General features: G+C 37.9%; 1 protein-coding gene across 1 annotated transcript in view; it reads left to right on the plus strand.

Moving 5' to 3' along the window:
* Positions 1–15,744, plus strand: part of Atad2 (ATPase family, AAA domain containing 2) — a 48,440-nt gene that overhangs the window by 27,671 nt on the left and 5,025 nt on the right. Inside the window, exons 14-24 of the mRNA XM_005354581.2 lie at positions 2,571–2,730; positions 4,063–4,153; positions 5,203–5,517; positions 5,601–5,733; positions 6,655–6,841; positions 7,258–7,443; positions 10,093–10,228; positions 11,672–11,868; positions 12,548–12,707; positions 14,860–14,982; positions 15,089–15,232. Coding sequence (XP_005354638.1) covers positions 2,571–2,730; positions 4,063–4,153; positions 5,203–5,517; positions 5,601–5,733; positions 6,655–6,841; positions 7,258–7,443; positions 10,093–10,228; positions 11,672–11,868; positions 12,548–12,707; positions 14,860–14,982; positions 15,089–15,232 — 1,832 coding nt within the window. The remainder of the gene's footprint in view (positions 1–2,570; positions 2,731–4,062; positions 4,154–5,202; positions 5,518–5,600; positions 5,734–6,654; positions 6,842–7,257; positions 7,444–10,092; positions 10,229–11,671; positions 11,869–12,547; positions 12,708–14,859; positions 14,983–15,088; positions 15,233–15,744) is intronic.

Genomic DNA, 15,744 nt, shown 5'->3' on the forward strand with positions numbered 1-15,744 from the left:
TTAGCAAGGCCATATGTGGTACCAAATGCCTGCAGTCCTAGTACTCTGAAGGCCGAAGCAAGAAGATCGCCATAAATCCAAGGTCATCTTAGACTACTACATTGTGAGTTGTGCCAGACTCTGTTGCAAAGCAAGATGTCGTCTCAAACCAAAAGATCCCCCCTCCTTTTAATTTGAAAGGAACTCAATATGAATCTTTTTTTACTAAGGAAAAAAGTAACTGAAGGCTAAGATGGCTTGAGAACAGCTGTCATCATAGTAGGTTAGAGCAGATTGCAGCACTGGAAAAGGAATGCTGAGGAATCAATCTTGGGAAGGTTCCAGTTAGCTGATGTAGGACAATTTGCATATCAGAAATAAATGACTGTAAAAGTTTACAAAAAAAAATTTTAAAAAACAAATTTTGTTTAGTTCAGTTGATCACCTCCATTGTTGCCTCTTCACCAACTGTTACTCTGAAAATTGAAGCAAACAATCCTTATCTTATATATATTCTAATTTAGGGTAATTCAATACTTGAAATAATATTAATTAATAAATTTAAAGGGAGCCAGGCATAGTAGCACAAACCTACAATTTCAACGCTTGGGAGATAGAGGCTGAAGGAAGATCAGGAGTTCAAATCCAGACTTGGCTAGATCAAGCACTTACTCTGTCAGAGCTTCTTGCCACATTCCTATCCAAAATAAAAAACCAGGGAAATAGACGTGGGAAACAACCTCATGAAGCTGGTCTTAAGTGAGAAACTGATAGCATGTACCTGCCTCAGCGATTGAGTAGAAATCACATCCTATGAGACATTTAACTTGCACCAACTAAGCTTCTGGGGTCTCTGTATTTTACAAGAGAATATGAAAGAAGAGTAAGTTGAAATGACCCCATCAGCAAGCAGTCAGCCCAATCCAGAACATAGAAAGCAAATTTTAGGACACAAATGACTTTCATTTTTCAACAAAAAATGGTGTGGAGTGGGGGAACATACATTGCTATGGATTTGAGGTACAAATGGCCACACATAGTATGTGGATCTTACGGATCTTGAATTGAACAAATCAAGCATGAAAGATACTTTTCGGGGTTTGGGGTATAGCTCAGTGATGTAGAGCTTGCCTAACATTCACAGGGTAAGAGGATGGATCCTCACTACTGCAAAAGATAGGGGGTAACTGAAAGAACTGGGTATTAGATGATGCAGGAGTATTGTTACTCACTTTGACGTAAAGGGTTACTTTCATGAAGTACTTACATAAAATGATGTGTCAGGTTGTTCTTACTCTTCTATTGCCTGTGCTTTTAGTAAGATATTACCAGTGAGCTACATCAACAGCTGCCTATACTTTTTGATGATCATTTTTTTAATTAATTAATTTAAAAAAAACCTATCTCTTTGTATTTTACATACCACTCTCAGTTCCCACTCACTCCCCTCCTCCTGCTCCCGTCACCTACTCCCTATCCACTTTTTAGAGGGTAAGGCTTCCAGTGGGAAGTCAATAAAGTCTAGCACATTGCTTTGAGGCAGGACTAAGACCCTCCCCACTACATCTAGGTTGAACAAGGTATCCCTTTCAAATTCCCCTACAATGGACTCCAAAAAGCCAGTATAGCCAGTAGGGATAATCCTGGTCTCACCACCAGTGGCCCCAAAGTATGCCACAACCATACAACTGTCACCCACATTCAGAGGGCCTAGTTTGTTCCTATGTTGGGTCCCCCACTGTCAGGCCAGAGTCTGTGAGCTCCCATTAGCTTAGATAAGCTGTTTCAGTGGGTATCTCTATCATGGTCTTTACCCCTTTGCTCATATTATCACTCTTCCCTCTCTTTGACTGGACTTTGGGAACTCAGCCCAGTGTTCTGCTATAGATCTCTGTACCTGCTTCTTTCAGTTCCTGGATGAAGGTTCTATGATGACATTTAATATACTCATCAGTCAGACTACAGGGCAAGGCCAGTTCGGGCCCCCTCTACACAATTGCTTAGGGTCTTAGCTGGGGTCATCCTTGTGGATTCCTGGGAATTTCTCTAGTGCCAGCTTTCTTGCTAGCCCCATAATGACTCCCTCAATCAAGGTTGCTCCCTGTCAGAAATTACAGGCAAGTTTGCCACACTCATCCTGGCTATTAAGTGTGTTCTGGTGATCTAAACTCCAATTCTTAATCTTGCAAAGCAAGCACTATAACTACTGAGCCATCTCCTCAGTCAGCCCTCATTAGTTTTGAGACAAGTTCTCTCACTGCTTGGCTAGACTAACTGGTGAGCCAGTGAGCTTTGGTGATTCACTTATCTTTTGTTTCACAATGCTGAGGCCATAAACATTCTCAGTGATACCTGACTTCTATATGGGTTCTAGGGGAATTTGAACTCTGGTCCTCTTTCTCAGCAAGGGTTCTTAAACCCTTGAGCCATCTCTCCAGTTTCCCTGTGTTTTGTTTTCCATTGAAAAGTAGCTAGGTTCCATAAGAAAATTCCTTTGCATGTTTATACATTAAACCTTACCAAAAAAAATATTTCTGAGTAATAGGCTCTTTGTTCATAACACTAATTTATTTTCTTATTTTTATGTTTAGTTCTATTGTTTCAACACTGTTAGCTCTTATGGATGGTTTGGACAGCAGAGGAGAAATTGTAGTCATTGGAGCTACCAACAGACTAGATTCCATAGACCCTGCGTTACGAAGGCCTGGTCGATTTGACAGAGAATTCCTTTTTAGTCTACCCGATAAAGACGTAAGAAAATTTTAAATACTTTTTATTTTTAACAATTTAGTACAATTACATCTTTTTATGACAGGTGGGGGAATAGACAGGGAGTATTTGTGCCACAGTGCAGGTGTGGAAGTCAGAAAACAACTTGGAGTCAATTTTCTCCCTGTGCTATGTTGGTTTGGTGGGAAGGATTCAGTTCATCAAGTTTGGTTACAAGTACCGTAATCCACTGAGCTGTTTTCCACTCCCACTAACAAGTTTGTTGTTGTTGTTTAAAGATTTTATTTATTTATTTATTTATTTATTTATTATGTATGCAGTGTTCTGTCCGCATGTTTGCTTGCAGGCCAGAAGAGAGCTCTAGATCTCATTACAGATGGTTGTGAGCCATGTGGTTGCTGGGAATTGAATTCAGGACCTCTGGAAGAGCAGCCAGTGCTCTTAACTGCTGAACCATCTCTCCAGCCCAACAAGTTTTGATACAGTAAAAAGTTGAAGACTTTACTTTGGTGTCATGACTATTCAAAAGAAGTCAATAGAGGTCATTTATTTTCTTTAAGCATATCTCCCTTCTTAACTGCTCTTAAAATTGTTTTAAGTTAAGCATATCCTTCCATCTTAGTAGCTTAATTAGTCCTTAGCCAGCTCATTAGCTGTGACTTTTTCCTGAACACCCTTGTACTGCAACAATTAGGCTAAAACCACTTAATGCTTTTGAGAAGCTTATAATAAAATATGAGTAGAGCTGTAGTAATGGCTGAGGGTGCTTTCTTTGTCAGAGGACCCAAGTTAGGTCCCCAACACCTGCATCAGGTGGCCCGGGACCGTCTATAACTCCAGCTAGGGAATACAACACCCTCTTCTTGAATCTAAAAGCACCTGCACTCAGGTACACATACCCACTTACAGACAAATTAAAATTGAAAAAATATATATTCTTTTTTTTAGTGAAGTATTTTATCTATTAAAAATTTCCGCATCCTCCCATTTCCCTCCCACTCTCCCCACTCCCCCTCCCCTCACTCTCCAGTCCTAAAATATATATTCTTAACAAAGAAACTGAGTAGAGTTGTCAGTATTCTTAATTCTTAATGCACTCCAGAATGAGCAATATTTTGTTTAATTTTTAAATTTACATAAATGATGAATATAACTTGGGCACGTTACTTGGAAATCTGCTTAATTTTGTTAAATGCTTACAGGCGCATCTTTTTCCTCATTTTTGTGGTCTTATACTTCTATTTATATTAGGTTTTGATTACTTTAAAAGTAGTTTAAATTGAAGCTTTTCTAATTAGAGTAACTTGATTATAGGTATAAAAATTAAAATTAGAGCTCTTTTCCCCCCCACAGGCTCGAAAAGAGATTCTGAAGATTCATACAAGAGATTGGAATCCAAAACCACTGGATATATTTCTAGAAGAATTAGCAGAAAACTGCGTTGGTAAATATTGTTTTGAGCACATGTGAAAAATGTTGTGTTCATTTCAAAGATGGAACAAAATGGGTCTTGCCTTGAAGTTTAGATTTGGCCTAGTAGATAAAGTTGCTTGCAGTTCAAGCCCAGTAACCTGAGTTAAATCTCTGGAACACACATGAAGATGGGAGGAAATAACTGGACTCTACAAAGTTATCCTCTGACCTCTACATACCCATAGTCATGCACAACAAAACGGCAGATGTGACTAGATTCAGCAGCACACATATGCAGTGCTAGTAGTGACGGATGACGGCAGACTGCGTGTCTATGGCCACGCTCAACTGCACAGGGAGGAGGAGCTCATCTAAAAAGAAAGGCATCATTGTTTCCATCTCCTTTGTGGCATGTATTTCCCTCCAAGATCCTAGATATTAGATATTGTCCAAGGTGTAGCAACATATTCCTATATCCCCAGCACTTGGGAAACTGAGGCAGGATTGACATGTATAGTGAGTACCAGGTCAGCCATAGGTGTATAATGATTCCTTTTCTCAAAAAATTAGAATTTAAAGGTCAGAAAATTGAGGGCTAGAGAGATAGCTTAGTTGTTAGAACATACTGCTCTTTCAGAGGTCTCTAGTTCTGTTTGCAGAATCTAAGTCAAGGTGGCTCACAACTCTGTGGCTCCAGCACCCTGGGATTTCTGGCCTCCGTGGGCATGTGCACTCCTGTGCACATGCCTTCACATAAACATACACATGATTAAAAAGTCTTTTTAAAAATGGAGATCAGATTAGATATGAAAGCAGTGATAGCCCTGTGAATTAGACAGTATTATCACTGGACAGATAATTCTCTGCAGATATAAGTGAGTCTTGAAAGATCACAGAGTAAAAAACACAACAAAATTCTTGCTCTTAACTTATCCTGTACTTAGTGCTTGCATGTTTCATTCACAAGTTACTGATGTGTTGAAGTCATCTAAGTTCACTTTATAAAAATTTTAGTTAAGACTTAATTTTTAAATTTTACTTGAGGGTTTTGCTTCCCCCCCCCTTGGTTTATTGAAATAGGATACTGTGGTGCAGATATCAAGTCAATATGTGCCGAAGCTGCTTTATGTGCCCTACGTCGCCGGTACCCACAGATCTACACCACCAGTGAGAAGCTACAGTTGGATCTCTCTTCAATTAATATCTCAGCCAAGGATTTTGAGATGGCTATGCAGAAGATAATACCAGCTTCCCAAAGAGCTGTGGCATCACCTGGACAGGCACTGTCTGCCATTGTGAAACCACTCCTGCAAAATACTGTCCATATGATCTTAGAAGCCCTACAGAAAGTATTTCCACATGTGGAAGTTAGAACAAACAAAGATTTAAATTCAGGTATAAAACTTGATTGACCATTAAAAGAAAGAAAGTATGGTAAAGAAAAATTACTAATGGACAGGTTTTTTATTATTTTGTAGATGTTTCTTGCCCTTTGCTAGAAAGTGATTTGGCATACAGTGATGATGATATCCCATCGGTGTTTGAAAATGGACTTTCTCAAAAAACCTTTAATCAGGCAAAAGAAAATTTAAATTTTCTTCATTTAAATAGGTATGTTTTCCCTGCAAATGAATGTTTTGTTGTGTAAATTCCATAAAGCGGAGTGAAATTTGTCTGATAAGGTGAAAGATGATAGCCAGTCAGCTTTTTATTTAAGTTAAAATATCAGGCTGGTGAGAGGGCTCAATTGGTTAAGTGCTTGCATTTACAAACATGAAAACCTAATGCTGAGAATGGTGGTGTGTCTTTGTAATTCCAGTACTGGGAAGCCAGGATCCCTGGGCTCACTAACTCCCAGGCTAACCTTATTGATGAGTTCCAGATCAGTAAGAGACCCAGTCCCAGTAGAGGTAGTTAGTGTTCCTGAGAATGACACCTAAGGGTGTCTCTAGCCTGTGCCACATATGTTAAAGAATATCAAAGTTTGAGTATGAAGAGATAGCTAAGCAATTAAGAGCACTGGCTGCTCTTCCAGAGGACCTGGGTTCATTTTCCAGTAACCACATGGCAGTTGTTAACCATCTGTGACTCCAGTTCTAGGGGGTCACAACATTTTCTGGCCTCCACAGACATTGTATATGGGTGGTGTAAACATGTATTCAGCACTCATGCACGTAAATTTTTAAGTAGCAAATTTTGGCCGGATGTGATGACATACACCTTTAATCCCATGCTTGGGCGACAGACAGATGGATTTTTTAGGAGTTTGAGGTCAGCCTAGTCTGCTTTATTGAGTTCTAGGACAGTCAAAGCTTCATAGTGAAACTCTGTCTTAAAGAAGAAAAAATTTCAAAATGTATTACAGCTGTTATTATGACGTAAAAGTATTCTTAAATCTGGGACAATCATTGCTAACTCAGCCATGTTATAATTGGCTATTCACATGGGCAAGGCTTCTGAAGATTTGTAATTGTCAATTTAAGGGAAACATTTAAATTTTTCTCCAAAATACAACTTATTAATTTTTTTCAGAAATGCCTGTTACCAACCTATGTCTTTTCGGCCAAGATTATTAATAGTGGGAGAACCAGGATTTGGACAGAGTTCTCACTTGGCACCAGCTGTCATCCATGCTTTGGAAAAATTTACTGTATATACATTAGACATTCCTGTTCTCTTTGGCATCAGTACTACATCTCCTGAAGAGACATGTTCTCAGGTAAGTTGTTTTTCAGCCAACAAGTTATAAGATAAAGCAGTTATTCTGAGACAAAGTTTAGGGTTACTCTGTTTTTGAACTTGAATTTTGAAAAAAGAAATCTGACTTAAAGTTTACAATATAGAACTGTATAATTGCTTAGTTATTGACTAGTATATGTTTTATTTCTCACATCTACCACTTAACACATGTATGACTTTGGGAGAGTTATTAGATGTCTATTTCATTTTTTCCTGTTTGCAAGGTATGAGATAATTTGATTATTGTGAGAACTGAAGTTAAAAGAGTTGTAAGGGCTTTTTGAAAGCAACATTCAAGAACTTTGAAAGTTTTATGTGAAAATTCTGGGAAGTTGTTGCGCTAGTATTACTAGTGTGTTGACTTTGCAACCAAATGTGATTTAATTTCCTTATTAGATGATTCGTGAAGCTAAGAGAACAGCACCAAGCATAGTCTATGTCCCACATATCCACTTGTGGTGGGAAATAGTTGGACCAACACTCAAAGCCACATTTATGACATTATTACAGAATATACCTTCATTTGCTCCAGTTTTACTACTTGCAACTTCTGACAAACCATATTCATCTTTGCCTGAAGAGGTAACCTATTTGCGGGGGAGGGTGCTATTTAAGTTTTCTTATGCCAAAATAGAAACACTGTAAAATTTCAAGTGCTACTGAAGTAAATGAATCAATAAATAGTCTTTATCAAATACACCATTGTTGGGGCTGGAGAGATGGCTCAGTGGTTAAGAGCATTGCCTGCTCTTCCAGAGGTCCTGAGTTCAATTCCCAGCAACCACATGGTTGCTCACAACCATCTGTAAAGAGGTCTGGTGCCCTCTTCTGGCCTTCAGGCATACAGACAGAATATTGTATACATAATTAACAAATAAATAAATAAATATTTAAAAAAGACAAATACACCATTGTTACTTGTTTGTGTTGTGTGCTTACTGTTTAGAATGTACATGTGTTATGCCATATTTACTTTTTTGTGTGTTGTCTTTCTTTGTTGTTGATTTTGGGTTTTTTTTCTGTTTTTTTTTTTTTTGTAATTCAATGTTTACTCTGCATATCTGCATATCACTGGCTGGCCTGGAACTCAGAGATCCACCTGCCTCTGCCTTCCAAGTGCTGGGATTAAAGGAGTACACCACCACCACTGGCCTTTTGAATTACTCAATCTTTAACATCTTCCTTTATGAGTTGCATGTTCTTTTCATTATCTTGTAATGAGTTATAACCTGTAAGTCTGAATCCCTGTGGTAGGTATTTTGGATGTTTCTGTCTCTCTCTTTTTTTTTTCTCTCATTAAAGATAGTGAGATCAAATAGAATGCCTAGTACATGACAACCAGCTACTCTACCACTGAGCTATAGTTCATCGGCAAAAAGGTTTTTTTTTTTTTTTTTTTTTGCTGTTTCTTACTCTGAAAGTTTCATATATTTATACAATATATATTGATCGTATCAATATATTACCCCCTCCTACTTGTGCTACCTACCTCATCTACCTCTCAATTTCGTGACTTAAAATTTTTGTTAATAGCCCTGTGAGTCTAATTATTGCTATTCATGTATGCATGGATATGGGCCATCCACTAAGGCATGAGCAGCCTACCAGTGGCCTTTTTCTCAAAAGAAGACCCTCAAGAGCTTATCCAGAAGGAAAGACCTCAGAGGTACCTCCCCATTCATGCTGGAATTTTGATGGGCAGGTAAAACCACATCTATTGTGAGTTGATGTGTGCAGCTACCACATCATGTCCAAAGATAAACATTCACAGTTCTCCCCATATGTGAGCTTAATGGTAGGAGATTGATACAGATGACCCCATCTGTAGCTTAATATTCACAGCTGCTTATACTCAGTACTTCAACCAATTAAGAATCTGTGTATTAATCTCTACCAACTGTATAAAGCTTCTCTGACCAAAGTTGAGAGCTATGGGTATAGATAAAAATATTTAGAATGCAGTTTGACAACATAACTGCTTAGCAAAACAATAGTAGGTTCCCCGCTAAGGCCTATGATCAGTTTAATTCTAGGCTTTTGATCAGGTTTACAATGCCAGACAGTAAAACTCTCCTGTGGAGCAGATCTTATATCCAAACAGGTAGCATCTGGTTACTCCCATAACCATCATATCACTATTGCTATCAGGTCAGTGTTGTAGTGGGCCTAGTGTTAGGTAAGAAGACCATTTATGGTTTTCTGCCTTAGCTGCCTACATAGCACCTTCTGGCACTATGCAAGCTAGCCAGTAAGTAGAGTTTCCTGAGAGTTTTCAGGTTGATGTCTTTTGACAGTGATGTATTATGTTTATTTAATTGAGTGATGTCTTCAGTGGTAGAGTCTTATCATCCAGTTATGGTACACAAACCAAACCAAGAGCAATGGCCCTGGTTTGTGGGGTTTTGTTTGTTTTCTTCTTGTTCCTCTGAGGCCTCACTGACTAGTAATTTGTAGGGAGATACCATGTTCCTGGCACTGAGATTTTCATTTTATAACCTTATCTTCTGGGAACAGTATTGTTCACTCATAGAGGGTACTTCTGCCCAAACTCTCTTTTTTGTCTTGTAAACTCTGAAGTATATTCCAGTACATTTTGTAGGGGTGTAGCACAGGATGAGGAATTGCTTTTTTGTTTTTTGGTATTTTTTGAGACAAGGTTCTCTGTGTAGCTTTGTCTTAGTACTTTCTCAATAGACTATGCTGGCCTTGAACTTAGAGATCCACCTGTCTTCTGAGTGCTGAAAGTAAAGATGCGTAACGCCACCACCTAGGAATTGCTTATTTTTGAATGAATAATTTGTGTGACTATAAATAAATCATTCAGCTTTTAACTTTCTGGTTTTCAGTGAATCAGTGATTAGACCATAATGTGTATAAGGATAGTATTTCATTTTTACACTTAATGGTGTAAGTGCTGGGCTTATCTGTGATAGAGCACTAGAATACAGCATACCCAAGACCCTGGTTTCAATCCTATGACCTGAAAAAGAGAAAAGTTCTCACAAGTGGGATAGCTATGTTATGCAGGAACGCTATTGGATTCTCATAACTTATGGTAGATGCAAAAATGAGAAATAATGTCATAATAATCTCCTCTAACCTCTATCTACTTTTAAAAGACTTTTTTTAATTAAAAATACATGTTTAACATACTGTTTGATTAAGTGCAGTAATGTACATTGTGTTTGCATATATGAATATTCTGTATATGTTATTTCTATTTTTTTTAAGGTACAAGAATTGTTTACCCATGATTATGGAGAGATTTTTAATGTCCAGTTACCAGATAAGGAAGAACGGACCAAATTTTTTGAAGACTTGATTTTAAAACAAGCTGCAAAGCCTCCTGTGTCAAAAAAGAAAGCAGGTTAGTTATTTCAGCTAATAGAGAATATTTTTAAGAAAATGGAACTAAGTAAGTAACAGTTAATAAATTGATATTTACCTGATAGCACAAACTCAAACCCTCAGTTATGAAGGTGACATGTTTACTGTTTAAAATACCTCTGCTTCCTGCTAAAATAGACTAAAATGTTCTTAAGGCACATAAGGTGTTTCTTAGAATAGCCCCAGCCTGTCCTTCCAGGCTCATTTTTTAGAACTGTGTTTTTTCTTTTCAAGATTATTTTTGACTGTGTAGAGGTATACACACATGAGAGATGGTGCTGGTGAAGGTCAGAATAGGGTGGCTGAATCCCTGGAACTAGAGTTTTAAGCAGTTGTGAGCCACCTGATTTGAGTTCTGGGAACTGAGTGCAGGATGTAGTCTTAACCACTGAGCAACCTCTCCAGCTCTAGTACTGTGTTTTTACCTATAGTACCACCACCTTTTTCTGTTTTTTGTTTGGTTTTTAAACTTTTTAACATATACACAGTGTCACAGTTTCACTTTTGGTTCTTGTAAAGTTTCTATCTTTATCCTTCCTTGCTGTCTAAAGAGTTACTTAACCCAGGGCTAGAGTTATGGATATCAGTACTGGGAATGAGCCCAGGTTCACTGCAGGATCAACAGAAGCTCTTAACTGTTGAGCTCTTTCTTGAAAGAGGGCTCCCCTCATTTCTTCTTTGTTTTTTGAGGTATGGTTTCTCTGTATAGCTTTGGCTGTTCTAGAACTCGCTCCATAGTCCAGGCTGACCTTGAACTCAAAGAAATCTGTCTGCCTCTGCCTCCCAAGTGTTGGGACTAAAGGTGTGTGCATGCACAGGTTAGAAAGATAGCTTGTAGAAGTCACTCCTGGAACTCGGATCAGGGGCTTGATGGCAGTCTTACCCACCAAGCCACCTCCAGTCCCCTTTCTTGATTATTCTTTTAGTCCTGAATATTCATTGTCTTACTTCCTTAAAGGAAGTTAAAAATCTGATATATTTGGAGCATCACATTTTTTTCCCATTAGTTCACAAACTAAAGACTTTTCATAGTTAAAATATTCTTGTTTTAAGAATAATGTATTTTCACTGGGTATTGGAGACACATGCCTTTAATCCTAGCACTCGGAAGGTAGAGGCAGGTGGATCTTTGTGAGTTTGAGGCCAGCCTGGTCTACAAGAGCTAGTTCCAGGACAGGCTCCAAAGCTACAGAGAAACCCTGTCTAAAAAAACAAAACAAAACAAAAAAAAAAGAATAATGTATTTTCAAAGTTTGTAAATTACAGTTATTTCTGGAATATATGTAGGGATAAGACTAAATTCTTGGTTTCCTATCAGTTGTAAAGAAAATAGTCCCTCAGAGTCTTATTCTGTATGATTTGAGTCATTTGTTGCCCTCCATTTTGTGGAGGGTATTAACTAAAATCTTCCATCCACATAAAGTTTTGCAGGCCTTGGAGGTACTCCCAGTAGCACCACCACCTGAACCAAGATCGCTGACAGCAGAAGAAGTTAAACAGCTGGAAGAACAAGAAGAAGATACATTTAGAGAACTCAGGATTTTCTTAAGAAATGTCACACATAGGCTTGCTATTGATAAGCGATTCCGAGTCTTTACCAAGCCTGTTGATCCTGATGAGGTATTACTAATTTCCTCTCTGGATGAAATATGTATAAGCCATAATGATTTAAAAAAAAAAGCAGAAAGTTTGAATAGTTTATGTAGGTGTTCTGCTCTACTCTGAACTTGTTTTCTCTATATGGACACGTGAACTCAGTGTCCTAAGCACGGATGGACTTTAAAGAGCTATGTAATCTATTTCCTTTGTTGCAGAGAACAATTGGCTTTTCTACCCATCTAAACAAAAGAAATTTGACAATATTTTAATTCCACATGGTATTACCACTATATATAGAATCAAAATTGAGCTTAGAGTTAGGATTTTTTTGGTTTTTGAAACAGGAACTGGCTTTGTAGTCCATGCTGTCCTGGAATTACCATATAGTCTAGGCTATAGTGGAGCTCAAAAATCCTCCTGTCTGAGCATCCTGAATACTGGATTACAGGTTTGTCTCGCAGTATTTTCAGAGTCCTTTCCTAAGTCAACATTGAAGAATGGATTGCAGTTGGCATAAGGAACAAAATAGTGTGTATTACTGGAGAATATAACTGACCAAGAATAGGACTAAATATAAAGCTGAAATAGAAGAAAAGTATCCTTATTTATACTATTTCCTCTGTATTGCCTTTGCAGAAAAACTTAATTATTTTTATGTGTAGAGTTTATTAAGTGATTTGGTCATTTGCTTGAATTTTAGGTTCCTGATTATGTCACTGTGATAAAGCAGCCAATGGACCTTTCATCTGTAATCAGTAAAATTGATTTACATAAGTATTTGACTGTGAAAGACTATTTGCAGGATATTGATCTAATCTGCAGTAATGCTTTAGAATACAATCCAGATCGAGATCCTGGAGGTGAGCATGAGTGAATTTCTTTTCAGGGTTGGTGTGGGGCTCCTAACATTTTAATAAGGGTTGATGGTTTTGTTTGTTTTTGTTTTTTCGAAACAGGGTTTTTCTATGTTGCTTTGGAGCCTGTTTTGGAACTAGCTCTTGTAGACCAGGCTGGCCTCGAACTCACAGAGATCTGCCTGCTTCTGCCTCCTGAGTGCTGGGATTAAAGGCTTGCACTGCCACCACCCAGCTGATGGTTTGTTTTTTAATGTCGGGTGTTACATTATAATAAATTTTACATTAAAAAAAAATCATGTCATTCTCTCAATAGCCTTATCCCATTCTATGGCTGAGAAAGGTATAATTTAGAAAGATTAAAACTTGGGGCTGGAGAGATGGCTCAGTGGTTAAGGGCACTGACTGCTCTTCCAGAGGTCCTGAGTTCAATTCCCAGCAACCACATGGTGGCTCACAACCATCTGTAATGAGATCTGGCGCCCTCCTCTGGCGTGTGGGCATATATGGAGGCAGAATGTTGTATACATAATAAATAAATAAATCTAAAAAAAGAAAAAGAAAGAAAGATTAAAACTTTGTTCAGGGTCACAGTACCAGGAACAGACAAGGGAAGTATTTGAATGCACTTTTTTTTCCACTCACATTCCCAAATATTAGCTACACGATATATCCTTTAATGCAGTGGTCCTCAACCTTTAACATAGTTCCTCAAGTTTTGCTGGCCCTTAACAATAAAATTATTTTGTTGCTACTTCATAACTGTAATTTTGCTGCTGTTATGAATTGTAATGTAAGTATTTGATATTCAAAATATCTGATATTCAACCCCTGTGGGGGTCGTCATCCACTAGGTTGAGAACAGCTACACTAATGAGACAAATTAGCTTGTTTATGCTTCTTGAAAGTGGAAAGATAAACATTAATAAAATGAATTTCAAAGTATTCCCTTTAAGATTTCAAAGTATTTCCCCCTTTTTAAAAAAAATGATTTATTTATTATTTTATATGCATTGGTGTTTTGCCTGCATGTGTATTTGTATGAGAGTGTCCAGTTTCCTGGAACTGAATTTACCAACAGTAGTGAGCTGCCTTATAGGTTCTGGGAGTTGAACCTAGGTCCTCTGGAAGAGCAGCCAGTGCTCTTAACTGAGCCATCTCTCAAAGTGTTCTTTTAGTTAAAACATACTTTTTTGCTGTTTTGAGACAGTATTCCTGTCTTTGCCTCTCAAGACTGGGATTATAGGCATGTGCTTTTAGGCTTGGACACATTTTTATTGCATAAGTAATGGAGTGTAATACTTGCCTAATATTAATAGTAATATTAAAGGTATGTGTGCGTGCATGCGTGTGTACACTCACATGTGTGCATAGGTACCTATGTGTATAGAGTTAATTGGGCTATCATTAGACCTCTAAAATGTAGTACTTAGAATGATTTATGTAGGGAACTATTAAAAGTTCCTTTTGCAGGGTGGTGGTTGTATACACCTTTCAATCCCACCACTTGGGAGGCAGAGTCAGGGCGGATCTTTGAGTTTGAGGTCAGCATGGTCTATCTACAGAGCGAGATCCAGAATAGCAAGGATTAAACAACGTGTGTGTGGGTGGGTGGGTGGTGGTGATGGTGGTGGTGGTGGTGGTGGTGATGATACGGTTCTTTTGTTCATTTGGAGTTGTTTGTTTGTGACTGGGTCTCACAGTATAGCCCTTACTTGCCTAAAACTCAGAGATCTGTCTACCTCTGCTTCCCCAGTGTTGGGATTAAAGAATGCTTGGCCGCTATTAATTTGGTGTAGCTCAGGTTGACCTTGACCTGGCTGTAGTTAAGAGTGACCTTGAGCTCCTGCTTCACCCGTTCAGTCCCCTATGCTGGCATTAAAGATATTTTTGAAAAGTTCCTTAAAATAATTGAAAGCACACTGAGCTATATCCCTTGCCCTTTTTCTGATATTTTGAGCAAAAATGCTTTGGATGTAGGCTGCAATATTGAATCAGATATCCAAATCATTAGGTTATCACCTAAACCAGAATATAAAAGTTCTGGTAAATTTACTCTTTTTATGAAGTTGAGGAATTGTAGTGATTACTATCTTTACCCAAAATATTAAGTTTACTTTTGGAAAAATATTAAGAATTCTATTTCCTTATTTCTCAGATCGTCTTATTAGGCATAGAGCCTGTGCTTTAAGAGACACTGCCTATGCAATAATCAAAGAAGAGCTTGATGAAGACTTTGAGCAGCTTTGTGAAGAAATTCAGGAATCTAGGAAGAAAAGAGGTAGAGAAATGCTTAGGCATTGAAGAAGATGTTTTAAATAAATCCTTTGATTCTTTGCATGATTTTGAGTTCTGGAAATAATTTTGAAAACTTATCTGTTTAAAAGGTTGTAGCTCCTCCAAATATGCGCCATCTTATTACCATGTCATGCCGAAGCAAAATTCTACTTCTGTTGGTGATAAGAGGTCAGACCAAGAGCAGAATGAAAAGCTAAAGGCACCTTGTACTCCTGTGGCTTGCAGCACCCCTGGTAAGTACTCTTGAGTAATTTTCATTTATGAAGTTCTTTCGTACTCTCTCCATGTCCTCTGTCTTGCATTTTGCTTTATTAAAATACTAAATTGCATCTGTTTTACTGATATTCAAGCAACTAAACTGTAAAATAGCTAAATCGTTCTCTTCCATATACATTTTGGCAAATACAGTTAGGTGTTCAGCGACAGAGCCTTGGCGTTGTGTTGAAGTTTGCCTCTTTTTACAACCAATCAGCTATCTCCCAAGTTCTAGTAATTCTATTTCCATAATGGTCTTTCAAGTTTACCCTATGTTCTCTCCTGTTGTAATTTCTGCTAAGTTTCACCTCTTCCCAAGACAATGAAGCACGGTCTTACTATATCTACCTTAGACAGATTATTTAAGTTCTTTATACTTTTGTTTCTTCCATTGTAAAGTGAAGATGTTAATGGTAGCTAACCTCGTCAGCTTAAAAATGAAATTCTAATATGGTCATAATATTTTAGCTATATTAGTGTAAGCTAAAGC

Source organism: Microtus ochrogaster, chromosome 15 (genome assembly GCF_000317375.1).
Source record: "Microtus ochrogaster isolate Prairie Vole_2 chromosome 15, MicOch1.0, whole genome shotgun sequence".
Taxonomy (NCBI): Eukaryota; Metazoa; Chordata; class Mammalia; order Rodentia; family Cricetidae; genus Microtus; species Microtus ochrogaster.